General features: G+C 55.7%; 6 protein-coding genes across 6 annotated transcripts; 3 read left to right on the top strand and 3 right to left on the bottom strand.

The window, feature by feature from the left end:
- Positions 1 to 5,755: 5,755 nt before the first annotated feature.
- ssn6 (General transcriptional corepressor ssn6) lies at positions 5,756 to 8,618 on the top strand (the record flags this gene model as incomplete). Its single annotated transcript, XM_036634924.1, has 5 exons — positions 5,756 to 5,882; positions 5,937 to 6,140; positions 6,195 to 6,277; positions 6,329 to 6,601; positions 6,651 to 8,618. The coding sequence occupies 5 exons, from the start codon at positions 5,756 to 5,758 to the stop codon at positions 8,616 to 8,618; spliced, it is 2,655 nt and encodes an 884-aa protein (XP_036498987.1).
- Positions 8,619 to 11,789: 3,171 nt separating this feature from the next.
- On the bottom strand, positions 11,790 to 12,707 carry CGCS363_v003076 (uncharacterized protein; the record flags this gene model as incomplete). Its single annotated transcript, XM_036634925.1, has 1 exon — positions 11,790 to 12,707. One exon carries the CDS (start codon positions 12,705 to 12,707, stop codon positions 11,790 to 11,792), a length of 918 nt encoding a protein of 305 aa, XP_036498984.1.
- A 3,251-nt stretch (positions 12,708 to 15,958) lies between these two features.
- On the top strand, positions 15,959 to 17,473 carry rpl-3 (60S ribosomal protein L3; the record flags this gene model as incomplete). Its single annotated transcript, XM_036634926.1, has 5 exons — positions 15,959 to 15,971; positions 16,074 to 16,152; positions 16,286 to 16,442; positions 16,495 to 17,168; positions 17,221 to 17,473. 5 exons carry the CDS (start codon positions 15,959 to 15,961, stop codon positions 17,471 to 17,473), a joined length of 1,176 nt encoding a protein of 391 aa, XP_036498985.1.
- Positions 17,474 to 18,164: 691 nt separating this feature from the next.
- Positions 18,165 to 18,721, top strand: CGCS363_v003078 (uncharacterized protein; the record flags this gene model as incomplete). Its single annotated transcript, XM_036634927.1, has 2 exons — positions 18,165 to 18,405; positions 18,465 to 18,721. 2 exons carry the CDS (start codon positions 18,165 to 18,167, stop codon positions 18,719 to 18,721), a joined length of 498 nt encoding a protein of 165 aa, XP_036498988.1.
- Positions 18,722 to 19,117: 396 nt separating this feature from the next.
- On the bottom strand, positions 19,118 to 20,779 carry TRP2 (Anthranilate synthase component 1; the record flags this gene model as incomplete). The annotated part of the gene is made up of 3 exons (XM_036634928.1): positions 19,118 to 19,223; positions 19,276 to 19,303; positions 19,360 to 20,779. 3 exons carry the CDS (start codon positions 20,777 to 20,779, stop codon positions 19,118 to 19,120), a joined length of 1,554 nt encoding a protein of 517 aa, XP_036498989.1.
- A 1,089-nt stretch (positions 20,780 to 21,868) lies between these two features.
- CGCS363_v003080 (uncharacterized protein) lies at positions 21,869 to 23,335 on the bottom strand (the record flags this gene model as incomplete). Its single annotated transcript, XM_036634929.1, has 3 exons — positions 21,869 to 22,650; positions 22,729 to 23,113; positions 23,174 to 23,335. 3 exons carry the CDS (start codon positions 23,333 to 23,335, stop codon positions 21,869 to 21,871), a joined length of 1,329 nt encoding a protein of 442 aa, XP_036499429.1.
- Positions 23,336 to 23,625: the final 290 nt, after the last annotated feature.

A 23,625-nucleotide genomic window follows, 5' to 3' on the forward strand; every position in this document is an offset into this window, starting at 1 on the left:
CGCACTCTGGACGTGTCGTGGTGCGTACCGAGTGTAGCGGTTGGCTTGACTTGTTGCGACGGCGAAAGCGAAACGACGACAGCGACGCTGATCATGATGCGAAGCGAGCAGCAGAACGTGCCATTGCTTCCGTTCTTCAGTCAGCGAAGGGAATAAAAAAACAACAACGTGTCGGGAGCCAATAACGTTAGGTTTCCCTCTTGTTCGTTTCCAACCCGATCCCGCAAAGGGTACCCAGGGGGGCTTTAGAGCCGGACGGTACGCGCAGTTGTAGGGAGGGAGGGAGCGTACGACCTCAGGTTGCCTTAGGTAAGCGCGGTACGTTCTTCAATACGCAGTGGGTTGTCGTGTCTTAGATAATCTCAGCAGGCACCAGGACCAGGACGGGAAGCGCTCTCTGCTCCGTGCTGCGGCGCGGACACACAGGACAAAGTCAGAAAATACCCGGGCTGCCGGGGAGGGGCCGCTTGTACGCGTTGGGAAGAGGCACAGAAGACTTGTTCAGGACGAGGGCGATGGAAACATGGATGGACCCAGGCGGTGCCACTTGACCCCGAAAAGGCTCTCCCCGTCCCACAGACTTTTTGATACCACACCATAACTGACGCCAAGGAGTCAGATCAGCCTGCACCGTGGCACCGTGGCACGTCAGGTTCGACAACTTGGCGGATGGCAGGTTGGAGGCGCTGCTGTGGTCGCTAAGGTGGCCGTAGTGTAGGTACGGATACAGCGCAGTGCAGCACGCCTGCTGCTTGTCTCTCTCACGAGTCACCTCTGCGAGTACCTTACGCCGTACACTGACACTGCTCGTACTTATCTCTCAACCTGGGGCGGAAAGTAAAGTGCCTCATCACTTACGACCAACGGTACCGAATATGCACGCCGACAAACCTACCCTACGTACCCGCCCGGGACCTTTCCCAGGAGCCGTGCACTCTCTCATCTCCCGTTTTCTGTCCATCACCACCCTCTTGAGCTGCCCTTACCCTCCCACTCACTTCACCTCCACCCTCAGCATCATCAGAACAGATCGGGCATCCCATCCTGTTCATTACTCATCCTGACGATGCAGATACAGCCTCCCATCACCATTCATTCTCGGCCGCTCTCCCATCCTCCGCCTCCCTCTCCCGGAAACCCGTCGCGCGTCCACCGACTCTCACCTTGACACCTCGGTACCCTCGTACCGCCCCAAACGGCCTGCATATGCGAGAGATGGCTGCATCCCTCCTCCGCCGCCCACACGCACATCCAACATACCTTACCTTGCGTTACCGGTACGTATCTGCTGTACTGCGCTGGGCACGCACACAATCTTTACTTCGTCCAAGCCAAGGACTGGGGGAACGGCAGGCACCCCCGCCACACAGAGAGAGACAGACGCACGACGACGGCCACGCCCTCTCACGCCCCTCCACCCCGTCGATGCTGCTGTTCATCACTCGCAATTTATTTCTTCACACCTCGGACCCCTGACGATACGCCCCCTCCTCGTTTTCATTCCTCACCTCAGGCCTCACCTCCAGTCCCAACCGTGAAGGCCAAGACTCCAGCTTTTCGCTGCGTGTGTCTCCCCTCCCACCCATGATCCCCTCCTCCCCCAGCCGGGTGGTTGGCGGCGGAGGCGGCGACAGCGGCGGCCACCGAGGCAATCACGACTTGGGTGCTGGCGGGAAATAAAAAGACAGAGTATTAACGCCCACATCTGCACCCGCGTCATGTATGTCGCCTGTATCTGCATCCTCCACACACGAGCAGATGGTGCACATCGATACGCCGCCGGTACAGGGAAACCAATCCGGCTGTCAGCAGCCATCCGAGGGTCAACAGCCGCCGCACTGCACCTCCTGACGATAGCGTCGTGTCGGAGGACCATATAAACCGGGCCTGAAACCTCGATGCCCGCGATTTTCGCAGATTTCGGGCCAGCCGAGCTTATTCGAGTGAAGAAAGGCAAGGTTCGTTCTTTGCAACAGAGAGCCGAAATAAAAGTCCCTTCCAGACATCAAGCAGTACCTGCTGCAAGGAAGCGAAGCCGATGAACCACCTCCAAGCCCATCCCATCCCGATCATCAGGTGCTGAAACCGAAGATCATAACCGGGGGAGGGGGCCGACGAGGAAAGACAACACCACCCCAGAGACAGAGACGGTGACGGAGGGCGGCCAGGCGCTTGTCTCCAAACCTACGGCATACACTGTATGTACCTACTGCGTAATGATGGTGGTGGGAAGGGGAAGCTCGGAGAGTTGGGGAGGGCGGTGGGAGGGTAATCAACCTCCCAATGCAATAACGGAGCTAACTGACTAGCGGGCAGTTGCGGCACGGATGAAGTCACATCGGCGTTCTGGATGGATGGATGCAGTGGTGCAGCGATGACATGAACCAAACTCAAAGTTCGTCCTTTCTTAGAGGTCGGGTCGTTGGTTTTGGTTCTGGCATGTCTTCGACGGTGCGATCCACCACCACCTGGCACACCCTTCCACCCCCGATCAGGATCTCGGGCTCGGGGGGGACCAGCCTGGTTGGTGCTGGTGCATGCACCAAATCTGCCCGCCCTGGACACCGCCCAGCCCAGCCCAGCCCGCCAACCCAGAGTCGACTCCCAGGTTCGTTAGTGAGGAGAGCCCAGCCAGCCAGGCGCGGGCAACGGGCAGATAGCCGTCGACACGCTGGCCTAGCACTCGTTGGAGGCTCATGTCGGGTGAGACTTGGGACTGCGAGGGTGACGCCGGCCGGTACCTCGACTCAATCTCAGGGACATTTCCCGGGGGAAAGGACCCAGAGCAGCAGCCTGTCCCCTCGGTGAATATTAACCTCCCCGACCTGGACGCTGAGGTGACAACCCAACAGCACCTCAGCGACACGTGGGGTTTGCCGAAATGCAGTTTAGCGGCGGCGGCGGCAGTACCTAGCAGCAGCTCAAGCGCAGCGCTGTTGATTTCTTGGGCTGAGGTGACTGATTATTTTTAATTCGGCCTCTGATCCCTTGGGCTATTGACGGCTGTTTCGATCCATTCCTGACGAACCTGTCAATCTTTTAGTTGATCTTCTTTTGTTTATTTTAGGGAACCCGGAGGACGAGCGTCGACAGCACGTTCGGATTTGGATACAGAGGGTATCTAGTTCGGAGCATAATTCTCTGGCAATTTGCACATTCCCGATCTGACAGATCGATGCAATTCGGAAAGATTTTCAGTCACCTGACATGGCTGTATCACGAAAGAGGCGGTTACTTTGCATCGGCCACTGACGCTGAGAAAAAAGGGCACTCTCTGCCCATTTCGCCGCATTGGCCGCGATGATGCTACCGCTGTTCCATTGTCTGTATCCGTCCCGTGCCGTGGAAGCCGTTCTTCAGTCATCTCAGGCGCAAGATCTGCCTAAGGCATGTCTCTGTTCGAATCGTGACCCATACCCTCGGTGAGTTTCCGCCGCGGAAACCAAGAGACTGGCATGGGCGACGCGATGCGATGCGATGCGACACGGCTGTTCTTTTTGTTTCAAACCGGCTGAGGATGGATGGAAATGCCCGCGTCTGGGTGCTGGCCAAGGAAGCATTCCCTCGTAGATCATTCATCATGTGCTTTGTCTGGGTGTGCTGGCAACGTCGTCCCCTATTTTATCGCGCCGGGTCCGTCAGCTATCACAACGTGCGCCACCGCTTAATCGATATGGACATGCCCACGTTGCAACTGGACGTCAGCAAGTTGAAGGGGCCGCCGCCCAAAACAAGGCAAATCGAGGATCGCGAAGCCAAGACTGAGGCTGCATCACGTTGCGCGACATCCTGCTGCGCTGCTTCGACTAAAACGGTTGACGGCAGCTTTTTATCCAGCACATCCTCGGACATTGTCGGATTAATCACCAGATTCGCGATGCACGACTCGCAAGTGCGGGTGATGAGCGAGATTCTCTCTGGAGACTTGCTGGGGGAACCAGCAACCTGCGACAAGGGGAAAAGAAGCTTCGGGGGCCCACTTTCAGCAGCAACACGAAATAAATAAATAAATGGAGAGGTCCCGCGGCGGCGTAAGACAAGGTAGCAATCACGCATTTGGCGACTGACAGGGCGGGAGGAAGGTTCACAGCGGCGGTGCTGGTGACGGATAGCCTGCAGAAGGGAGGAGGCTGAGAGAAAAAGGGCGAGAGAGACAGACGCAGCAGACGCGCCCCCGACGACGACGGGACTCGAGTCGCCAGCGATGCGATGCGATGCGCAACGCAGGCCGGCAAAGCAATCAAAGAAGATGGAGACCCGTCTGCAATGCGTGTTTCGCTAGCCTCCCAGAGGCTCATCCACAATCCCCATCTCCCTAACCGCAGGTTTCCGCAAGTGAGGTCGTGGTCTCCATCAGCCAAGGCACTCTGTGGTTGTAAATCCTTGCCCTTTCGCAACCCATTTCGGAGCAGCAGGAGGAGCCAGCCAAGCACACACATGGGCCATGGGTCCGTCGGTCCCCTCCCAGCGGGCGCCTTGGGCGGGATGGGTGAGGGGAGGCGAATTGCCTTCAGTGGGAGTGCCCGCCGCCCGCCTCCATGAATCTGCACCTGGGTGCCGTGCCTGGCCTGGGTCGGCGTGGGAGGGGGTTAAGGTAGTGTATCCGTAGGCGTATCTGCCCCCGGGCGGTGGGCGCGCGACTCTGAGGCGGCTGCGCGATGCGCTGCGCTGCGGTGCGCGTGGGTGAGATGATGGTCCCAGGTCCAACGGAGCGAGGGTGACGGCCGAGGGCGTGGCACTTCGGCTCCAGCCAAGATATCCGCAAGTGACGGGAGGTCAGGCCAGGTCAGGTCAAGCAAGCAAGCCAGCCCAGAGAAAGGTACGTACTGCGTATCCGTAGTGAGGGAAGGTAAAAAAGGCAAAGGTAAGGTAAGAGAGTGCGTGCTAAGCTCGAACTAGCTGTAAAAAGCCTGGAGGCTTTTAGATGAGATGGTTCAGGGTACGTACCGCTACCGCTGCCGCGACGGCGACCTTAGCTCCCCCCTCTCCTGGCCCCCCTCCCCACATCTGGCACCCCCAGCTAAATAAAAAAGCGTGCCACACGCCCCGTCGTATCGTTTCGCTGGGAAAAGGGACCCGTGGCGTGCATTTAGTGGGAGAAAGGAACGGAAGGAACAAAGGGTACGTCCCCCGGTACGTACTCCCTCCTTGCTGCCCGTTCACTCGTGGGTAAGGTGAGTTTGGCACAGAATGATGGAACCTACCTTAGGAACCTCTCGCAGCCTCCCAACTTCCCCTTCTCGTTTTCTTCCCCCATCCCCAACTTCCCACAGAGCTGTATCGGGGCCGCTTCGATCGATCGCCTTCGGCTCTCGTATCCCTTCCTTTTCCCAACATCATCATTGCGATTCACCAAAGGGCCTTGCATCCCTTTCGTACACCGCATCCCGTTTATTTTTGTTTGATTCAGCAGCTTCATCGTGTCGTTGCTTCTAACTTTCGCCCCCCAGCCCCCAGGTTGACGGGTCGCCATCCACAACCACCACAATCTGGTCGGACCATCGCGACAACCCCTTTCAACTTCCCGCCTCTTGGGTGACGCGAACCTCGGGTACTCGTAGCGGTTTCCATCTTTGGTTAAAAGTTAATTTCTTGGTTTCTCCGTAACCCTCAACTTCTGGTTCCTGCCACATCGTCGCCTTTGCGCGGTCAATAGGCAGGCGATCAATCCATTGAGGCAGACCCGCAGCTGGCCGCGCAAGTCAACTTTCCTCCTCCCCTAGATAGAATGGCCAACCACCACCCCTCCCCGACGATGGCCATGCAGCCTCAGCAGCATGGCCCTCCTGGGCCTCCTCCGCCCCCGAGCCTGCAGCATGGCCAGAACTATGCGCCGTCGCGCCAGATTCTCCTCATGAACGAGGCCGTTTGGATGCAGATTGGTAGGTAACTCGCGACAATTGACGCGCATCACCCTCGCTGACAATTGATTACAGGTAGCTTCGCTGAGCTGCTCGGCAACCTCGACGAGGCCATGAAGGCCTACGATCGTGCGTTGCAGGCGAACCCGCAATCCGTAGCTGCTATGAACGCCATCAGCTTGATCCTGCGCACGCGCGAGGAGTTCAACAAGGCCGTCGACTACTTGCAGGCGATCCTTAAGATTGACAACACCAATGGTGAAGCCTGGGGCAGTCTAGGTATGTGACGCGCGCGACCGAACCTCATCCGATGGCGACGTTAACAAATCATAGGCCACTGCTACCTTATGATGGACGATCTGCAGCAAGCTTACGCTGCCTACCAGTCTGCTCTCGTCAACTTGAGGAGCCCTAGGGTATGTTTCGCTACATAAGTCTTCAAGTAACTCGTGCTAACTTTGATCCAGGAGCCCAAGTTGTGGTATGGCATTGGTATTCTCTACGACCGATATGGCTCTCTCGAGCACGCCGAGGAGGCCTTTTCCCAAGTCATGCAGATGCAGCCCGACTTCGAGAAGGCAAACGAAATCTATTTCCGTCTCGGGATAATATATAAGCAGCAGCAGAAATTTGGTCAGAGTTTGGAGTGCTTCAAGTACATTGTCAACTCCCCGCCGCCTCCCCTGACCGAGGAGGACATCTGGTTCCAGATTGGACACGTCCATGAACAGCAGAAAGACGTGAGTCCCTCGATGCCAGGCCGAAGAAAGCTTTTACTGACCTCCACAGTATGACAGCGCCAAGGCTGCTTACCAGCGGGTCCTCGAGCGCGATCCCAGTCACGCAAAGGTCCTGCAACAGCTCGGCTGGCTTCACCACCAGCAGAGCAGCAGCTTCCAGAGCCAAGAGCGCGCCATTGAGTTCTTGGAGAAGTCTGTTGCTGCCGACCAGGGCGACGCGCAAAGTTGGTACCTGCTCGGTCGGTGCTACATGTCCCAGCAAAAGTACCCCAAGGCGTACGAGGCGTACCAACAAGCCGTCTATCGTGATGGGCGCAACCCCACGTTCTGGTGCTCTATCGGTGTCCTTTACTACCAGATCAACCAGTACCGTGACGCGCTTGACGCCTACTCTCGCGCCATCCGCCTCAACCCCTTCATCTCTGAGGTGTGGTACGACTTGGGTACTCTGTACGAGTCCTGCAACAACCAAATTAGTGACGCTCTGGATGCGTACCAGCGCGCTGCAGAGCTGGACCCCCAGAACCCTCACATCAAGGCGCGACTCCAGCTGCTCAGGAACGGCGGCGCCAACGGTGGCCAGCCCCCATCCGCCCCTCAGCCGGCCGACGTTCACCCGCAGGCCTACCAAGTCGGTCCCCCGGCTCCTCAGTGGGGAAGCTCTGCTCCCAGCGGAGGTCAGCAGCAAGGACAGCAGCCGCCTCCGCCTCCCGGACCCAACGGTCCCGGCCCTAACGGTTGGGGCAGACTCGCGGATATCAACCCCCCTCCGCAGCCCCCTAACCCTTACGAGCAGCGCGGTGAGCCATTCCGCGGCCCCGCGCCTCCCATGCCGCGCCAGCCCAGCCCAAGGCAGGAGCAGCAGCAGCAACAGCACGGCGGTCGCCCGCCCTACCCCGAGTCGATTCGCCGTGGCCCGACCCCCCCTCCTCCCTCACACTACCAGTCGGGCCCGCCTCAGCAGTCTCAGCAGGCCCACCAAGCCCCTCCCACCTCGGCGCCTCGTATTCCCAACCCCAACTACTCTCAGCCGTCGTCTGCTCAGATGCCTCCCATGCAGACCGGCCCTCCGAACGGCCCTCCGGGCCCGCCTTCTCAGTTCCGCGGCACCAACAGCCCCCGCCCCGGTGAGAGACCCATGCACGACAACCGCATGCCGTCTCCCAAGTCTGCGTACCCTCAACACCAGGCGCCCCCACCTCCGCCTTACGGACATCACCCTGACGGCCCCACACCCGGTCCCATGGAGGCGGCACACCCGCCTCCGCCTCCTCCGGGCGCGATCCCTGCGGAATCTGCCGCCCGCAGCGAGCATGATCGCCCGGCTTCCGTTGGACCCAAGCGCATGCGCGAGTGGGAAGAGGACTCTGCTCACAAGCGGCCTGCCAATGACGAGAACCGCGCCAGACTGGACGACGTTCGTCCTAGACGTCCGTCTACCCCTCCCGGCTCTCGCGACCCGTACCGTCGCAACTCATCAGAGGCTCGCCGCTTTGAGGACCAACGTCGCGCCGAGGACCAGCGCAGGGCTGATGACCAAAGGAGGGCGGATGACATCCGTAGGGGCGAGGAGCAGCGCAACGCCAACGACGGCTACCACCCGTCGGAGGCTGCGCACCACCAGCCGAGCCACCCCATGCCCTCTAACCACCTCCCGCCCATGCAGTCGGCCGCTGCGCCGATGCAGAACATTCTCCATGATGGTGGCGCCCAGAACGGCCCGTCCGGACCTCCCTCCGGACCCGCCCCGGGTGTCAAGGAGTACCCTGCTGAGGAGAGGGCGCCCATGGAGCACACTCCCGCGCCTCGCCCGCCTCAGCCCAGCGAGCCGGAACGCGCGGCTCGCAAGATGGACGTCGACGAGGACTATGATGACAGCGGCGAGGACGAGAAGAAGGCCGCCGTGGCCACGACCAACGGCTCGGGCCCCGCTCCGTCGTCAGGAGAGACCAAGACACCAACAAGCGCAAGCATCAACGGCATGATGGGGCCCACCCCCAAGGTTGAATCGACATAATGGATAAATAGCAGTATGACTTACTTGTTTTCTTTGTTTCTGCACATTGTGTTCTCTTTCCATGTATACCATTTCGTTCTCAAATGCGCGCTGGCTCGAGAGGACCTTTCGTTGAGGAGCAAACTGGTGTGGCTGGGCAATTAGGTAGCTCATGAAAAGAATCTTAGTCCCCATCTAAACATGTTTCTGGAAATTGAATGTTGGTGAATGGGTATGTATGTACTGTTTGGCATTGCTTATGGAAATCACGGCGCTGCGCAATGCGGACACCGCGGCCATGGCTCCTGTTACTGTCCAAGAAGCTTGGTCTCCTTTTCATTTCTGTACCTTACTGTGTATTGTACCTCGACTGCCCAAGAAGCCAGCTTCAGGAGCAGCAGAGGTGTCAAGGAGGCCACGGGTACAGACGGAGGTGTAATGTGCTTTGACTGCTTCCCCCTCAACCCCGTACTGGGTGGACTGGAAATTTCATCAATATAAAAGTCTCATAGCCAAGAAATAGTAGGGGCCCTGCAAGAGTAACCAATCCGGTTTTGGTCCAAACATGAGAAGTCCAGCACCTTGTTGACGCCTCCGCTTCCCTTGAAGCGGGCTTCTGAAGCGTCGGTAGCTTCGCAGTGTACTGAATCAGGGGTCTGAATTACGATGTGTATCAGCGACAGAAGAAAAGGGCAGACGCCGTTAACGCAATATGTGGTACGCGTAAGTCAGACGTCGATATAGGCCAGCTTCACGGACTTCTAGTCGATTGCGCAAGTTAGATGTCGATGTGGGACATTCCCTATAAGAATTGCTACGAAGGACGGAAACTTTCGGTCTTTTGCAGGTACAACCATCAGTCAGCGATGCGGATAGCTTTGCTATGTTGGAGGAGTGTTAAAGCTGAGGCTGCGCGCTAGAGGAGGGTTCTCGTAGCGATCATTGTGAATGAATTGAAGCATTCTAGTCGTAGCCTTCTTGGCCCCTGCGGTCCCTTCGAGGCGGGCTTCTTGGGCGCCAGCAGCTTCACAGGGTTCGTCATTAGAGATCCAAGATACGATGTGTATAAGCGACAGAAGAAGGGGGCAGACGACGTCAACGCAATGTGTGGATAGGTAAGTCACATGCCGATGGTGGCCAGCTTCACAGACCTTGAGTCGAGGAGCTCCAACGTCACCAATGGAACAGCTATCCTGTGATTCGCGAGGGACAAGAAGATGTCGATCTATTGATTTTAGCGCATTAAGGGGCTACCAGCGGCGAGGTCGATATAGGCACAAACATCCGTAAAGTCGGCCTTGCGGATGGCTCTACTTTTTTGGCTGCGGATGGAGCGAATCATCCTTGTCACAATGATCTGCGAGCTCAAGTTTGTACCGATGGTTGTGGATAAACCGGAGCACTCTGGTGGCCTGATTCCTGGTGAATTCAAGTTGCGATTCGAACCAGACAAGAATTGAGATGCGATTAACGCCGGACTCGGGAGACAGTCAACGACGGCGATGGAGGTCAGCAACTGTGACATCGCGGTGGCCTTCTCGACGCCTCTGCCCTCGACGCCTCTGCCGCCCATAAGGCGGGCTTCTTGAGCAGTAAGAAAAACGATGGTCACGGTGTCAGCATTGCGCAGCGCCCGTGAGTTTCATAAGTAATCCCTTGAAATGTCAAATAGCGCATACATTTTCACGAATAAGCTACCAGAAATACAGTCTGACGAGACCCCTGGGCTGGGAGAAGGGAACTTTACCCAGGGTTGTTATCAGTATTCGAAGATATAAAGGCGAAGGGGGCTTCTGCCTCTAGATGAGGTTGTTACTGTAGCGTCTTTCCTTCCCAGGTGACTCTCAGGAAGTCGAGGAAGCCCTGGCTCGGGCCCCCAGGCTGGTCATCAACAAACTTGCAACTTCGTAGGCGATAAACAATGGACAACGACGGATGCGGGAGACGCCGGACGATGACGTCGGCAGCTAGAGACGTCTTCATTAGTCCAGACGCAAGGTCGACAATAAGCGGTTCAGCATATATAACACGTCCACGAAGCAATTTGGTCAGCCAAGTCTATAAATAATATCCACATCAAACGTAAAGCTCACGATGAGCAATCCAGCAAATCTGACAAGTCCACGAAGCAATTTGTTCTGTGTCTTCTAACACCACCTAGGCCGGTAACACAGCAAGAATGGCGTTAGTTGCGTCGAACTCACATCAACATATTGCGTTGACAGCGTCCGCCCCCTTTTCCTCCTTCCTATACAAAATCGTGTTCCAGACCCCTGATACACTGTGAAGCTACCGACACCCGCCTCGGGGGAAGCGGAGGCGTCAAGAAGGCCACGAGATAGAGCTGTCTTGAATTCTTCCCCCTCCCTTGGAGTGGTCGCTATCATCTGTTGGCACGTAGACCTTTTTCTCGCCAAGGAAGTTGGGAGGTCTGCCACAGCCACAACAATGTGAGAACATAGACCTTCTCCTCTCTAGGGACGTTTGGAGATCTGCCGCAACCGTGAACGTGGGAGCGTCTACGCAACGTTTGTTTAGTCCCCTTTCACTAGGTTCATTTTCACCTACTAAATATGCCTTTTCGCCCCAAGTTGGTGTAGAATGGCATAAGTCAACCCAGAAACAAACGCAATCTTTCTTGGACTCGATGCTGCGAGGGCACTGAATATCTAACCTCGCTGCTCTCGGCATCGCTTAAGTCAACAGAACTGGAAGCTCAACTTCATGCCACAACAGTCGTGCAGGATAGCATCGACAATCCTCGCAGATCATAATCTCAGCATGCAAATTCACTGTCAAAGGTAGCCCTGAGGCCTGTACACAGAAGTGCTATCTACTGTTTTTTTGTTTTTTTTGCTATCTACGAAAACCACTTGATGACAGGTCTGATGTTCTGTGCTACCCTTCTTTTGTTTCATCCATAAGCCCTGATTAGTTCCTCCTAGTTTTGTCCTTGTGTGATCAATGATCTGAAAGCCGTTTGAAAACAATCTGGATGGCTGATCATGCTGCAAATGCCAAGCGTGTGCGTCGTCGCTTGATCTCCGATAATGATGAAGTCCCATGTATCCGAATGCCCTACCGTGCCATGTAAGACGTGTAAGGCCCCAATCCCGCCCTCTTGAAAGTCCCTCCTGCCACGTTCCATTCTGTCCCTCTGCAATCGAAGGCATCTTGGCTCAACCCCAAGTCTTAACCCACGACAGCAAACTCATCCACAACATCGTCCTCATCACCATCCTCGTTCGTGTCAAGCTCGCCCTTCAGATGGTAAATATCGTACTCCGGGAGAGTAGGGGGGTCCTCCGCTGCCTGAAGTTGACTCGGGAACACTGGCACAAGACCCGGGTAGTTGGGCAACGTGTACACGTAGGAGGATCCTTCCGTAGACTTCCTGGTCTGAATGAAGATGTCCTTGTTGATCCAGACGCAAGGTCGGCGATAAGCGGTCCAGCAAATCTGGCAAGTCCATGAAGCGATTTGCTCTGCAGTAGCTCCCAAGCCGACGATCTCGTCGGGCTCTATCTCGCCTGCTGTAATCGGCTGGCACAGGATCCGCTTGTTGCCAGTAGGCAGTCTCGATGTCGCAAGGGCACTGCAGACGGCGCACTTCCACTCGAAACCCTCGGGCTTGGGTCCGATCACGAGGTTCGGCCAAGTCTGCTGGAGGGCGTTCCAATTCTTCAAGAACGTGACTCTCTTGGGTGACTCAGCATTGTTGTACTTGGTTCGGGGAATGAAGCGGACGGCCTGCTCCATGTGGTTCCAGACGACGTCCTTGACATCGACGTTGAGTGAGCGCGCGAGGAAAGGAGGAGGGCACTGGTAGCGACGGTTGTGAATGAATTGGAGCATTCTCGTCGCCATGATCCATGAATCGTTGTAGCTGATGTCTCCTCCCACGTTTCTGTGGTAATGGTCGTTTGGCAGCTGGATATTGTGCCGGGAGAACGTCTCGCTGTTCTGGACATTGACCGAAAGCCACTTGCTGGTCGTCTCATCGTGCCATCCAGCGGTGACAGCAAAGGAGTGAAGCTCGTCAGAGTTGTCCCAAGCGCCGTGTTGAGGACCTCGGTACCAAGGGGTGGCATGCGGCTTGCCGTCGTCCATGGATTGAATGGAAACGACCAGAGGCGTGTCGATCGGGGGCGCTGGGCTCAACTGGTCGAGGGAGTAGCAGAGATTCCAGCTCGTGTCTCCAGTGACTGGCACCGTGACCTTGAAGATGCGACGGCCTCCAGCTTGTGACACGCGCGAACGAGTGCGGAAGACTGACATCTCGCGTCCTTCGCAGGTGATGTGGTAACAAATCCAGCCATGACTCTGGCCATGAGCCTCCTCGACTCTTAGTCCGTGGAGCTGTCCAACATCGACGTCTGTCTTGCGAATGGCAACTGCGCAGCTGTCAGCATTTTTGGTCACAAAGTGATAACTTGACTAAGGCCAAAAGTCAGCAAAACTCACCTGTCTGAAAGTCGCCGTTGTTGTTCATCAGCTGGCAGAGGACGTAGCCCTCCATTTCCGGGGCGTCGCACATTAAGTAACCGATCAGGCCCTTGTCGACGTCGACCTCGATACGGTTGCCCTTCTGGTCCTTCATGATGACTTCGGTGTCCCTGTTGACTGTGACCGCTCGCATTTCCTCAGGACGAATGACCCGGCCGTTCGGGAAGGAGTGGCCCTGAGGGACCGACATGGCCGGCGCCATCGTGAGGTACTCGCTGTGGTGACCTTCGTAGGTGGTGCTTGGAAGAGGAAAGTATGGCTAGGAAAGTAGGAGAAGGGGAAGTGGTTGAAAGCCGAATGTGCTAGAAGGTGTAGAGGTAAAGGTAGGCTTCCTCTGCCTCTAGGGGAGAAGAATAATGTGATGTCTTCCCTTCCCAGGTGGTGTTGAGGAAGACAGGGAGAGAAGAGAAAGCTTTCTGAAGAGTGGGATGAGAGAGGAAGGGTGAGATGGAAGAGTTTGAAGGAGGGAAGGGTTTTTGAAGGCTCGGTTTGGTGCTGCCTAAGGTGGGAGGTGTAGAAAATGAGGGCGGCAGCTCCTGAGGTGAGGTGAGCCGAAACTGCTGCAGTGAATGTGAGGTGAAAATTCTGTGGTGTGTGAGCTAGAACAAAGCGACAAGGTAGAGGAGAGTGCCCGGTCCAAAATGCTGCGGTGAAATGAAGTCCCAGGGTCTTGGGGGCCTCAAAGGAACTGGCTGGGCTCGAAAGTGTAGAGAATTGCCCGCCCCAGAACGGGCAGACTGGAGGCCTCGCCTATCTCAATGGACTTGGGCCTTTGGCGAGGAATGCTTTGGGTGCTCTAAAAGAAGCTTGTAGATACAAGTCTCTACGCCCACCTCTGTCGAGATCTTCAGGAGTGTATGCAAGAACTAATTCCATTGTGCTACGTTCAAAGGATACTTGAGTATTGGATATGACAATCGAAAATACAACGATGACAGAGACGACGACAGCAGAGACGACGACGGCAGAGACGATGATAGAGACGACGACAGAGCTGCAGAGAATACAATTACCATGGCGCATTCACACAAATGTCTCCTAATGCGATCTTCGCGTCCTGAAACTGGTAGAACGTTTGGACGTGATGGTAGGTTTCTCTACCGAGAGTCAACCTTGATTCCCCATCTGTGAATGAGCGAGAGAGATACCATGGCCACAATGAGTCCACTTGCGAGTAATGTAGGGAGGCTGGGTTCTTCGAGTTGCCTGCCCTGTAACGGCGCCATATCCTTCTCGACCAGATCTGGCAAGGTTTTCAAATGTTCCTTTCATCATGGCTTCTGGGAATGCTCCAAGTCGTTGTCTACATCGAGTCTGTGTTGGTCGTTCTTCGAGATACGCATCGTTAGTTGGTCTTCATCTCATCCTACGTTGCATGTCACGTCGTGGGTTGCGATGTCGAAGTCCCCTGACGTCACTTATCCCTTTGCTGGGAGAAGAGGATGGACCTAGGATCGTTAGGAGGGAGGCGTGAAAGCGTTTATCCATTGATCAGGTCTGCATCGTTGTCCTCAAAGCAGTTCGCAAAGTCGGTCGCTCACGTTGGCTCGCTATACAAAACTCCATCTTCCACTAACACCGCCGATCACCGTCTGCCAACTCCCGCCAGCCTTTCGATGGCCATTTTATCCACCAAAGACTGAGAGATCTGGTTTTCAGCGGAGAGTGGGCCGATCAGGGGCTTGGATTGAGAGATGGAGAAAGCATGGGCTATGCCGTGCCTTGCTGGGAAGTAGAGATGCTGCCGGCACGAAGTTAATATAGAGAAAACCACTCGGAAGCTGGCGTTGCCTCCAGAACTTCGTCTGTTTCAAGAATGGATGTCGGTGTAGAATTGCGGAACTAATAGGCTAGCAGTCTTCCCGGAGGAGGGTATCAATTGCATTCCGTGATTATGAGAAGGAATAGTTGAGAGAAAGAAGTCGTCGAGGAGTGAAATTTACTCGCGAGCCGACGATGTTCCCGGGTTAATTGCGTTTTGTACTCTCAGATACCAGAAGACAGAACAGAAGGAGCCACTTGATATTCCTGGGCCAGAAAGGTAGGGGAGGGGAATTCAACTGTGGAGCTCTTCACTCCTGTAGGATGCCCGGCGCAGACTATCGAGAAGAGACAGCCGCTCACAGGATAACAGTCTTTCGGAATTGTTTGCATCAGATACTCGGACATAAGGGAAAGCGAAGAGGATCCGGCTATTGCTTCGACGAGCCCGGGAGAAACACTAGACGACGAGGACGACAATGATAACGATGACAAGGACGATAACGGCAGTAACAAGGGAGACGGCGGAAATAAGTGCAATAAGAAGAGAATCTGATACCTGAAGTTCGAGGTCCGATGTACAATACAACGATGACGGACGAAGACGACTGAGATAGTGACAGAGGCGGCGACGACGACGACAGGGAAATAAGTACGGCAAGAGCAACGGCGAAAATAAGGAAAGCAGGAACAGCATATCTGCCTGATGTTTCAGGTTTATGATCAAGTCTAGCTGGACGATGAGGGACGACAATAACAACGAAGACAACGGCAGCAACGGAAACAGCAACGGAGGCAGGCACTGAAGCTGAGATTCTGAGACAGCGGCAGAAAGTGGAGACGGTCGGTACATCACGTGACTTCTTGGCCTGCGGTATGTGCACGGACCAGCTGAGAAGTTGGATTTTTTTTCAAGAGGAAGGAGGCGCCTGCACTATCGATAAGGGCCTTGCCCTTCTCGTCAGGGAATCTCTTCCCATCCTCCCATCCCCACCTACGCAAATCCTGTGTATAGCCTCTTTTCCTGCACCTTTCTCGACCGTCGACAATCGCATCCTCGTCCTACTAACCCCGCCAATTCACAGGACGCCATCATGTCTCACAGAAGTCAGTTCCCGCGCCCCTTCCGTTCATTTCGCCGTTTTCGCGCTCCAATTGCGCTTCAACCGCACGAACATCGACAAGAATGAAGGCTCACATTTCACACAGAGTACGAGGCTCCTCGCCACGGTTCGCTGGCTTACCTGCCGCGCAAGCGTGCTGCTAGGCACAGAGGCAAATGCAAGAGGTTGGATTATCCCCGTTTTCTTTGTTTTATCTGTTCTCCTGAGTTGTCCTGAATTTCTGGGATTTTCCTGGAATTTTTGGGGGTCTCGGGTGGGAGATGTTGAAGAACACCATGCTGACGATGCCTTCAACAGCTTCCCCAAGGACAATGCAAAGGCCTCGCCTCATCTCACAGCTACTATGGGATATAAGGCCGGCATGACCACGATCGTTCGCGACCTCGACCGTCCCGGCGCCAAGGCCAACAAGAAGGAGGTGGTTGAGGCCGTCTCCATCATTGATACCCCCCCTGTACTAGCAACGCAGCCCGCTTGGCTTTGTGCCTATGGCTAACATCTTCCAGGTGATCGTTGTTGGTATTGTGGGTTACATCGAGACTCCCCGCGGTCTTCGCTCTCTCACCACCGTCTGGGCCGAGCACTTGTCCGACGAGCTCCGCCGCCGCTTCTACAAGAACTGGTACAAGTCCAAGAAGAAGGCCTTCACCAAGTACGCCAAGCAGCACGCCGAGTCCTCCGGCGCCAACATCACTCGCGAGATCGAGCGCATCAAGAAGTACTGCACCGTCGTCCGTGTTCTCGCCCACACCCAGATCCGCAAGACTCCCCTCAAGCAGAAGAAGGCCCACCTCATGGAGATCCAGATCAACGGTGGCTCTGTTCCCGAGAAGGTCGACTTCGGCTACGGTCTCTTCGAGAAGCCCGTTGAGGTCAGCTCCGTCTTCGAGCAGGACGAGGTTATCGACGTCATTGCCGTCACCAAGGGCAAGGGATTCAACGGTGTCACCTCCCGTTGGGGCACCAAGAAGCTTCCTCGCAAGACTCACAAGGGTCTCCGCAAGGTCGCTTGTATCGGTGCTTGGCATCCTTCCCACGTCCAGTGGACCGTTGCCCGTGCCGGTCAGGACGGATACCACCACCGTACCTCTGTCAACCACAAGGTTTACAGAATCGGCAAGGGCGACGCTGACGACAACGCCGCCACTGAGCTCGACGTCACCAAGAAGACCATCACTCCGTACGTTTTCACGCCTGTCTTACACTGCGCGCAACCGCTAACATCTTCTCAGCCTCGGTGGCTTCGTCCGCTACGGTGAGGTCAAGAACGACTTCGTCATGGTCAAGGGCTCCATCCCCGGCCCCAAGAAGCGTGTCGTCACCCTCCGCAAGTCCATGTGGACTCACACTTCCCGCAAGGCCCTCGAGAAGATCGACCTCAAGTGGATCGACACCTCGTCCGAGTTCGGACACGGTGCTTTCCAGACGCCGGCGGAGAAGAAGCAGTACCAGGGTACTCTCAAGAAGGACCTTGCTACCGCTTAAACGGGGAACGATTCACTTTCATTGTATCATGGTCATGGCATAGGTGTCGAGGGTTCTTCACGTTACTATTCGGATGGTTTGGGACACCTCAAATGAGGTTTAAAATGAGTGCCGGAATCAAAAAGTCAAACCAATGAATGATACCTAGATGACCATCCCATTTGCATGTGTTCGTAGAGACTCTTGCTCAAATTTGCGCAATTGACGAATGTTGCCAACTTTTCTTCGATGAACTTTTCGGATTTTACGGCGCATATTTTCCTGTGCGCTTGTGGCGCTCGTCTCTTGAACCCCTGCATTTTTGCTCTTTTCTTTTTTTCTCTTTATTTAGTCTCAATGTGGCGCACCCGGCAACCACCGCATGGTGGGGTATCCCGGTCCGACCACTTGCAGCGGCGTGAGGCGTGGCTAGCCGGCGCGTTGCGTCATTCCCAGAACTACCCAACCATACCGTGCATGCTCCCACGAACCAACCGCGACCACGACCCCTCCTGCCTTATAACCACAGCTCCCCTCCTCGACCCCGCCATCCTTACGAATGAACGCGACTACGCTACCTCGAGCACTTGCCAGAAATCTCTACCGCAGAGCATTTCGCCCCATCTCACAAACGAACAACGCGATCAGAGCTAGATCGTACCTCTCCCGGCCCGTTACACGAAGCTTCGCTACGACGACACAGTACCTCAAGATGTCCGACGCGGATTACGCTGCCTTCCTGGACAAGGCAAACCAGGACCCTAATGAGGGCTACGCAAAGCCTGCGGCTACCAAGAAGGACGAGTTTAAGGCGCAGGACGAGGGCGCGGAGGTGCCCAAGGCAATTCAGGATGTGTTGAAGGAGGACAAGGTGTATGTTTCTGATGCGGACGAGCCGTTTGTCGGCGTTGCGCTGGCGTGGGATGAGGGCGGCAAGGGACTGCCTGATGAAGGTTAGTAGCATATTGTCTTTGCGTTTGGGGAGGAGCTCTGCTAATGTTGCGGGATGCAGTCGAGTTCGCTCAGCTTATCCAGCACCCCGATCCCGAGAATGCCGACGTCGAGCTCCAGGACCCCGTCGACTGGGACGCGAACGGCGACTACAAGGACATTATCGAAGCGGTGCGCAAGGCGGGCAAGGGCAACGACGTGAGGGTTTATGTGGTGCCTAAGGGCGGAGTGAGGACGGAGTATTGGCTTGTCACGACGGAGGGCAAGGGTAAGGGGGCGAAGCTGGTTGGTGTGAAGGCTCTGTCTGTTGAGAGCTAGACTCTTCTTATACGCCATGCGGATGTTTAAGAGAAGGTCTCCGAAGAAGACATCATAAGGTGCCCAATGAAAAAGAGCACAAGTTTGATACCCAAGAAACGACATCTGTGGATCGATGGCGAGTAACACTTCGTTGTGGCCATGAGAACTGGAAACCAAGTCAAGTGTGCTTGGCCATGCTCAGTGAACAAACACATCACAAATTTTGGTCTCACGATGTCGATTTATCACACAATGGGATCAGATATTATATGCTGCGTCGGGGATCGCAAGGACAACAATCGACCTCATCTTCATGGACATGCTCCTCATGAGTCACCAACCCACGGTTCACAATATCAGAAACAGAACATCATGTGAACGCCGCCGAAAGCACATCTCTATTTCCGTCTATCATTATTTACTCGCAGCCTGCTGTTGCTCGTAATACAGCTGTTCCGCTGTCGTTACGCATTGCATGTTTGCGCCAAGCTTGTTCATCGTCTCCATCCACTCATCGTACCTATAGAAACGTCAGTATAAGTCTTCACAATTATAAGGGGCAGGTCACTTACTCATCTGAGTCGAACACAATACCACCACCTACCACCAAAGTCAGCTTCAATGTTTCACCTCATCGCGAATAGGGGTCAACTCACCGGCTTGCAAATACGCAACACCATCCTTCACCAGCATCGTCCGCAGCGCGATGCAAGTGTCCATAGCACCCTCGACCTCCTCGCCCTTCTCGTCGAGGCCGCCATAGCCAAAGTATCCCACTGCACCAGCATAGATGCCTCTCTTCTCCTGCTCCAGCTCGGCAATCAGCTCCATCGCCTTGACCTTGGGCGCACCCGACACCGTGCCGGCAGGGAAGATGCTGCGGAAGGCATCGAACCTCGTCTGGTCCGGCCTCAACACGCCGGAGACCTGCGACACCAGGTGCTGCACGTGGCTGAACTTCTCCACGACCATGAGGTGGTCCACGCGCACCGTGTACGGGTCGCCCACGCGGTTGACGTCGTTGCGCGCCAAATCGACCAGCATGACGTGCTCCGCGCGGTCCTTCAGCGAGCTGCGCAGCTCGTCCGCCAGCCGCTGGTCCTCCTCGGGCGTCTTGCCCCGCTTCACCGTGCCTGCGATCGGGTGCGTGATGACCCGGCCGCCCTCCGACTTGACGAGCAGCTCCGGCGACGCGCCGACGATCTGGAAGTCCTTGCAGTTGACGTAGAACAGGTACGGCGACGGGTTTACCGTGCGCAGGTGGCGGTAGATGTTGAAGGGGTGCAGCGACGTCGGGCGGGCGAAGCGCTGCGAGGGCACCGCCTGGATGATGTCGCCCTTGACGATGTGCTTCTTCAGCGCCGTGACGTGCGCCTCGTACCCCTTCTGGCCGACGTTGGAGGTGTACTCCTGGCCCAGCTTGATCGGCTGCTGCTCCGGCAGCGGGATCTCGGGGGCGTTGAGCACGGCGATGAGCTCGTCGATCGTCTGTGTCGCCTTTTGGTACTCCGCCTCCAGCTGGGAGAGGTCCTCCGGGACGTTCAGATATGTGATGACCTTGATCACGCCATAGAACCTATCAAACGCCACAATGGTGTCGAAGAGCATGAACAGACTCTCGGGGATCTTCAAAACATCCTTCATCGGCCGCGCCGTCTTGGGCTCAAAGTAGCGGACGCAGTCATACCCGACGTAGCCGACGGCACCGCCCGCCATGGGCGGCAGCTGCAGGCCCGGCACATGCGCAACGACGTGGCTCGCCAGCTCAGCCTCGAGGGCCGGTAGGGGATCGCATTCCGGGCCGTACCCGGGGCCTGTGGCCAGGACTTTCCTGGGACCGGCGCCGACGAAGCTGTAGCGGCCGACCCGTTCTGTGGCGGCGCTCTCGAAGAGGAATGAGTAATCGGAGTCCTTGTGGGCGGCGGAGACCTTCAGGTAGGCGGCGGAGGGCGTGATCAGGTCGGAGGAGATCTGGCGGTATACAGGGACGAGGGTGGGCTTCTTGTTGCCGGCGGGGGCGGACAGGACGGACCTGACCGTCTCGAGGGACGGGACGACTGCACGCTGGGTGGACATTGTTTGGTCAGTGAGGCCGTCAGAGGCAGGCGGCGGGGTCAATTGGGAAAGACGGAAGACGTACAGGTCCCGACATTCTGTTCCGGGCCGCTACTGAGGCTGATTTTGTGTTGGTGACTTGTAAGACGGGTGATTTCGTGGTTTGTATCTGAGTCACCGCAATCGATTAGATTAAAGTCGGCTCCGGGGAGCTACAATTATTTAGCTTGGGGTTGCTGCATGGCGCGGACTTTGGAGGGGTGACAGGGTCCGATAAGCGGAAGGTCACTGCCGGAGCGTTACGATAAGGCGAAACCAGCGTCCATATGTGGCAACCCCGCGCTGAACGGCGGCGTCTCATGGAACAAAGCTCCGTGCCCCCATTGTTTCCCGCTAGTTGTGTCTTGGATTTGTGAAAGTGGAGCTAGGGAACGTTGACGATGTCAACTCTGTTGACTTTATGTTCTGTTGTTCAACTTTTGAGTGTGGACATGGCACTTCAGATACATTTTCAGCTCTACGCCACGGAACATTCAGCGTCGTGTATACACTTGCAGGCCAGTGTGGATTCCATTTCAAGCATCAGAGTTCGTCATAGAAGCCAGACATAATCATGGTCAGCTTCAGCATCGTAAAGTCATTCAATCTCAAAGAGTTCCATGTATTCAATTGTACCACCCATAAGAGGCATCGTAGAGCATGATTTCTCTTCAATGTCGCTCTACTTAGAACACGGCTACTTAAGCGAGAGTTGCTTCAATTACCGCCTTGTTCACACTGCAGCGAAGGTAGTGTTCACAAGATCGCAAGCTCCTTCAATGTTTACGACACAAGGTTTATCGAGAATGCTTCAGAATGGATCACCATGCCCTACCTCGGCCCATGCTCATCAATATCTGAACCATCACCTCATACCTGGTCAACAACTAACACGCTTGGATGTCTGATGTCTTATTCACTGTGACTCTCAGGATATCTCCTCCATTATAGCCAATGCACCCATCACCCCTTGCCAGATCCCAGTACCCGCCTGCGTGTATGCTTTTGTAGTTCTCTATCCGTATCCCAGAAAAGACTGTCATGATCTCATAAAACGCTCCTCGAAACAGCTCAGAAAAGATTATACGAGGGTATAAAAACCGATCCGACACCGAGAGCGACGGTAGCTAACCCAGCCCACAGGGCCGCTCCGGCGACAACGCCGTCTTGCAGGATGCGCAAGTGTTTGTTCTTGCTCACTATGCTCCGTTCAAACACTTTTCGAAACAAGGACCGCTGCTCGTACGTGGCGACCCATTCTTCGTTCAAGAAGACGTTTTCGGGGCCAAAAGTCTGTAGTGTAGGTTTGCGCAGCGGATCCACGGCCCCCGAGACGCTTTCCGATGTAGCGGCCCGGCGGTGCCGCTTGTCGGCCCCGGTTCCGGATTCCAGGTCTGGCACCTCCCATGGGCGGACGTGTCGTCGATGCGCCAGGTGGAGGGATAGTGATACACCGTCTAGCGCAGCTACCAAGACGGCCAGGCCGGAGAATATTAGGGGCGCGGATAAGAGACGGTAGTACCGTGAAATAGATGAAAGAATGAATGCAATGTCGAGACCCAGCCCGAGAATGAAGAGAAAGAAACCAACGCCGCGCAGAAGATGTGTTGCCATTGGGTTGGTGTTGGAGATGTTGTGGCGTATGAAGTTTGGGTGCAGCTTGCCGCGGAGAAGGGCCTCGGCCTTTTCGAACGCCAACAGTAAAGCAGAGGGGTGTGTTGTCGAGGCCGTTGCTGTCAATACGGATGTGCGGTCGTCCTTTGTGAGGTTCAGACGCCGTGGAGCATTGGGGTTGATGTAGTGATTTACGATGGTGGTGATATCGGAACGGAAGGGTTGAGATGATGGTGAGGCTGAGGTATGTCAGCTTCATGAAAGATCAAGAGAAGGTCTCACGAGCATCCCGCCGTGAGAAGTGAATGGAGTCTTACCAGCCCCTGATATCATCTCCTCCGCTTCCTTCTCACCCCCCTTCATATAAGTCGCTCTTGGATGAGAAAAGTTCGTCGCAGCCGATGCGTTGCGGTTGTGCTTCCCAGTCGGACTCCTTCCATCCGCGCCGACATTCGTCTGATTGCTCTCCTCATCGAGAATCTCCAGAATATTACTGACTTTGCTCGAGTTCTTCGCCCTTCTCTCCTTTGAAGTGAGCTTCTTGCCCCGGTACGGATCCCAGCGTGGTGCGAGAGCACGTTCCTCAGGCGAGAGAGTGGTCCACGTCTGGACATAGCTGCAGTACCAGAGAAAGAACTGGAGGGGCTCGGCATCTTGCTCGACGTAGACGAGGTAATCCATAAAGTCGTTCAGTGAGCATGGCTGGTGATCGTGTTAGTGGGGTGCCATTTCCTCCAACACATCTGTCTGCTTGAAGCTCACCGATGCCGTGTTATTCCTGATTATCTCCTCAAAAGCCAGCCGGGGCGGAATCCACTTGTTGCTTCGCCGCGTTCGACGACGGTACCGCCGGCAGTCCTCGTCCATGACCGGTGGGCGCCACGGCCGCTCGGCGCCGGGCGTCTTGTAGAACCTGAGCGACATCTCGGCCGTCCTTGTGCGGCCTCACTCTGTTGAGCGTCCAGCCTCAAGCTGTATGAGTGGATGCGTTTGCATATGCAGTCGTGCTGAGGACAAGTCGAACCGCTGGTCCGATGCAGGAAAACGTTTGTCCTTCCACTGACACCCAGACCTTCCGAATCGGTGTGGGTGGGCGGTGGCCCGGTCTTTGTATAAGACGTCGAGAAACAGATCCAGGGTTCCAGCAGAACAAAACACTAGCTTCGAGATGTGCGCCGCAGATGCGCGTGCGCGACTGCGACGCTACATATAAG

Source organism: Colletotrichum siamense (assembly GCF_013390195.1).
Source record: "Colletotrichum siamense strain Cg363 chromosome Unknown KSG_Cg363_contig02, whole genome shotgun sequence".
NCBI classification, from domain to species: domain Eukaryota; kingdom Fungi; phylum Ascomycota; class Sordariomycetes; order Glomerellales; family Glomerellaceae; genus Colletotrichum; species Colletotrichum siamense.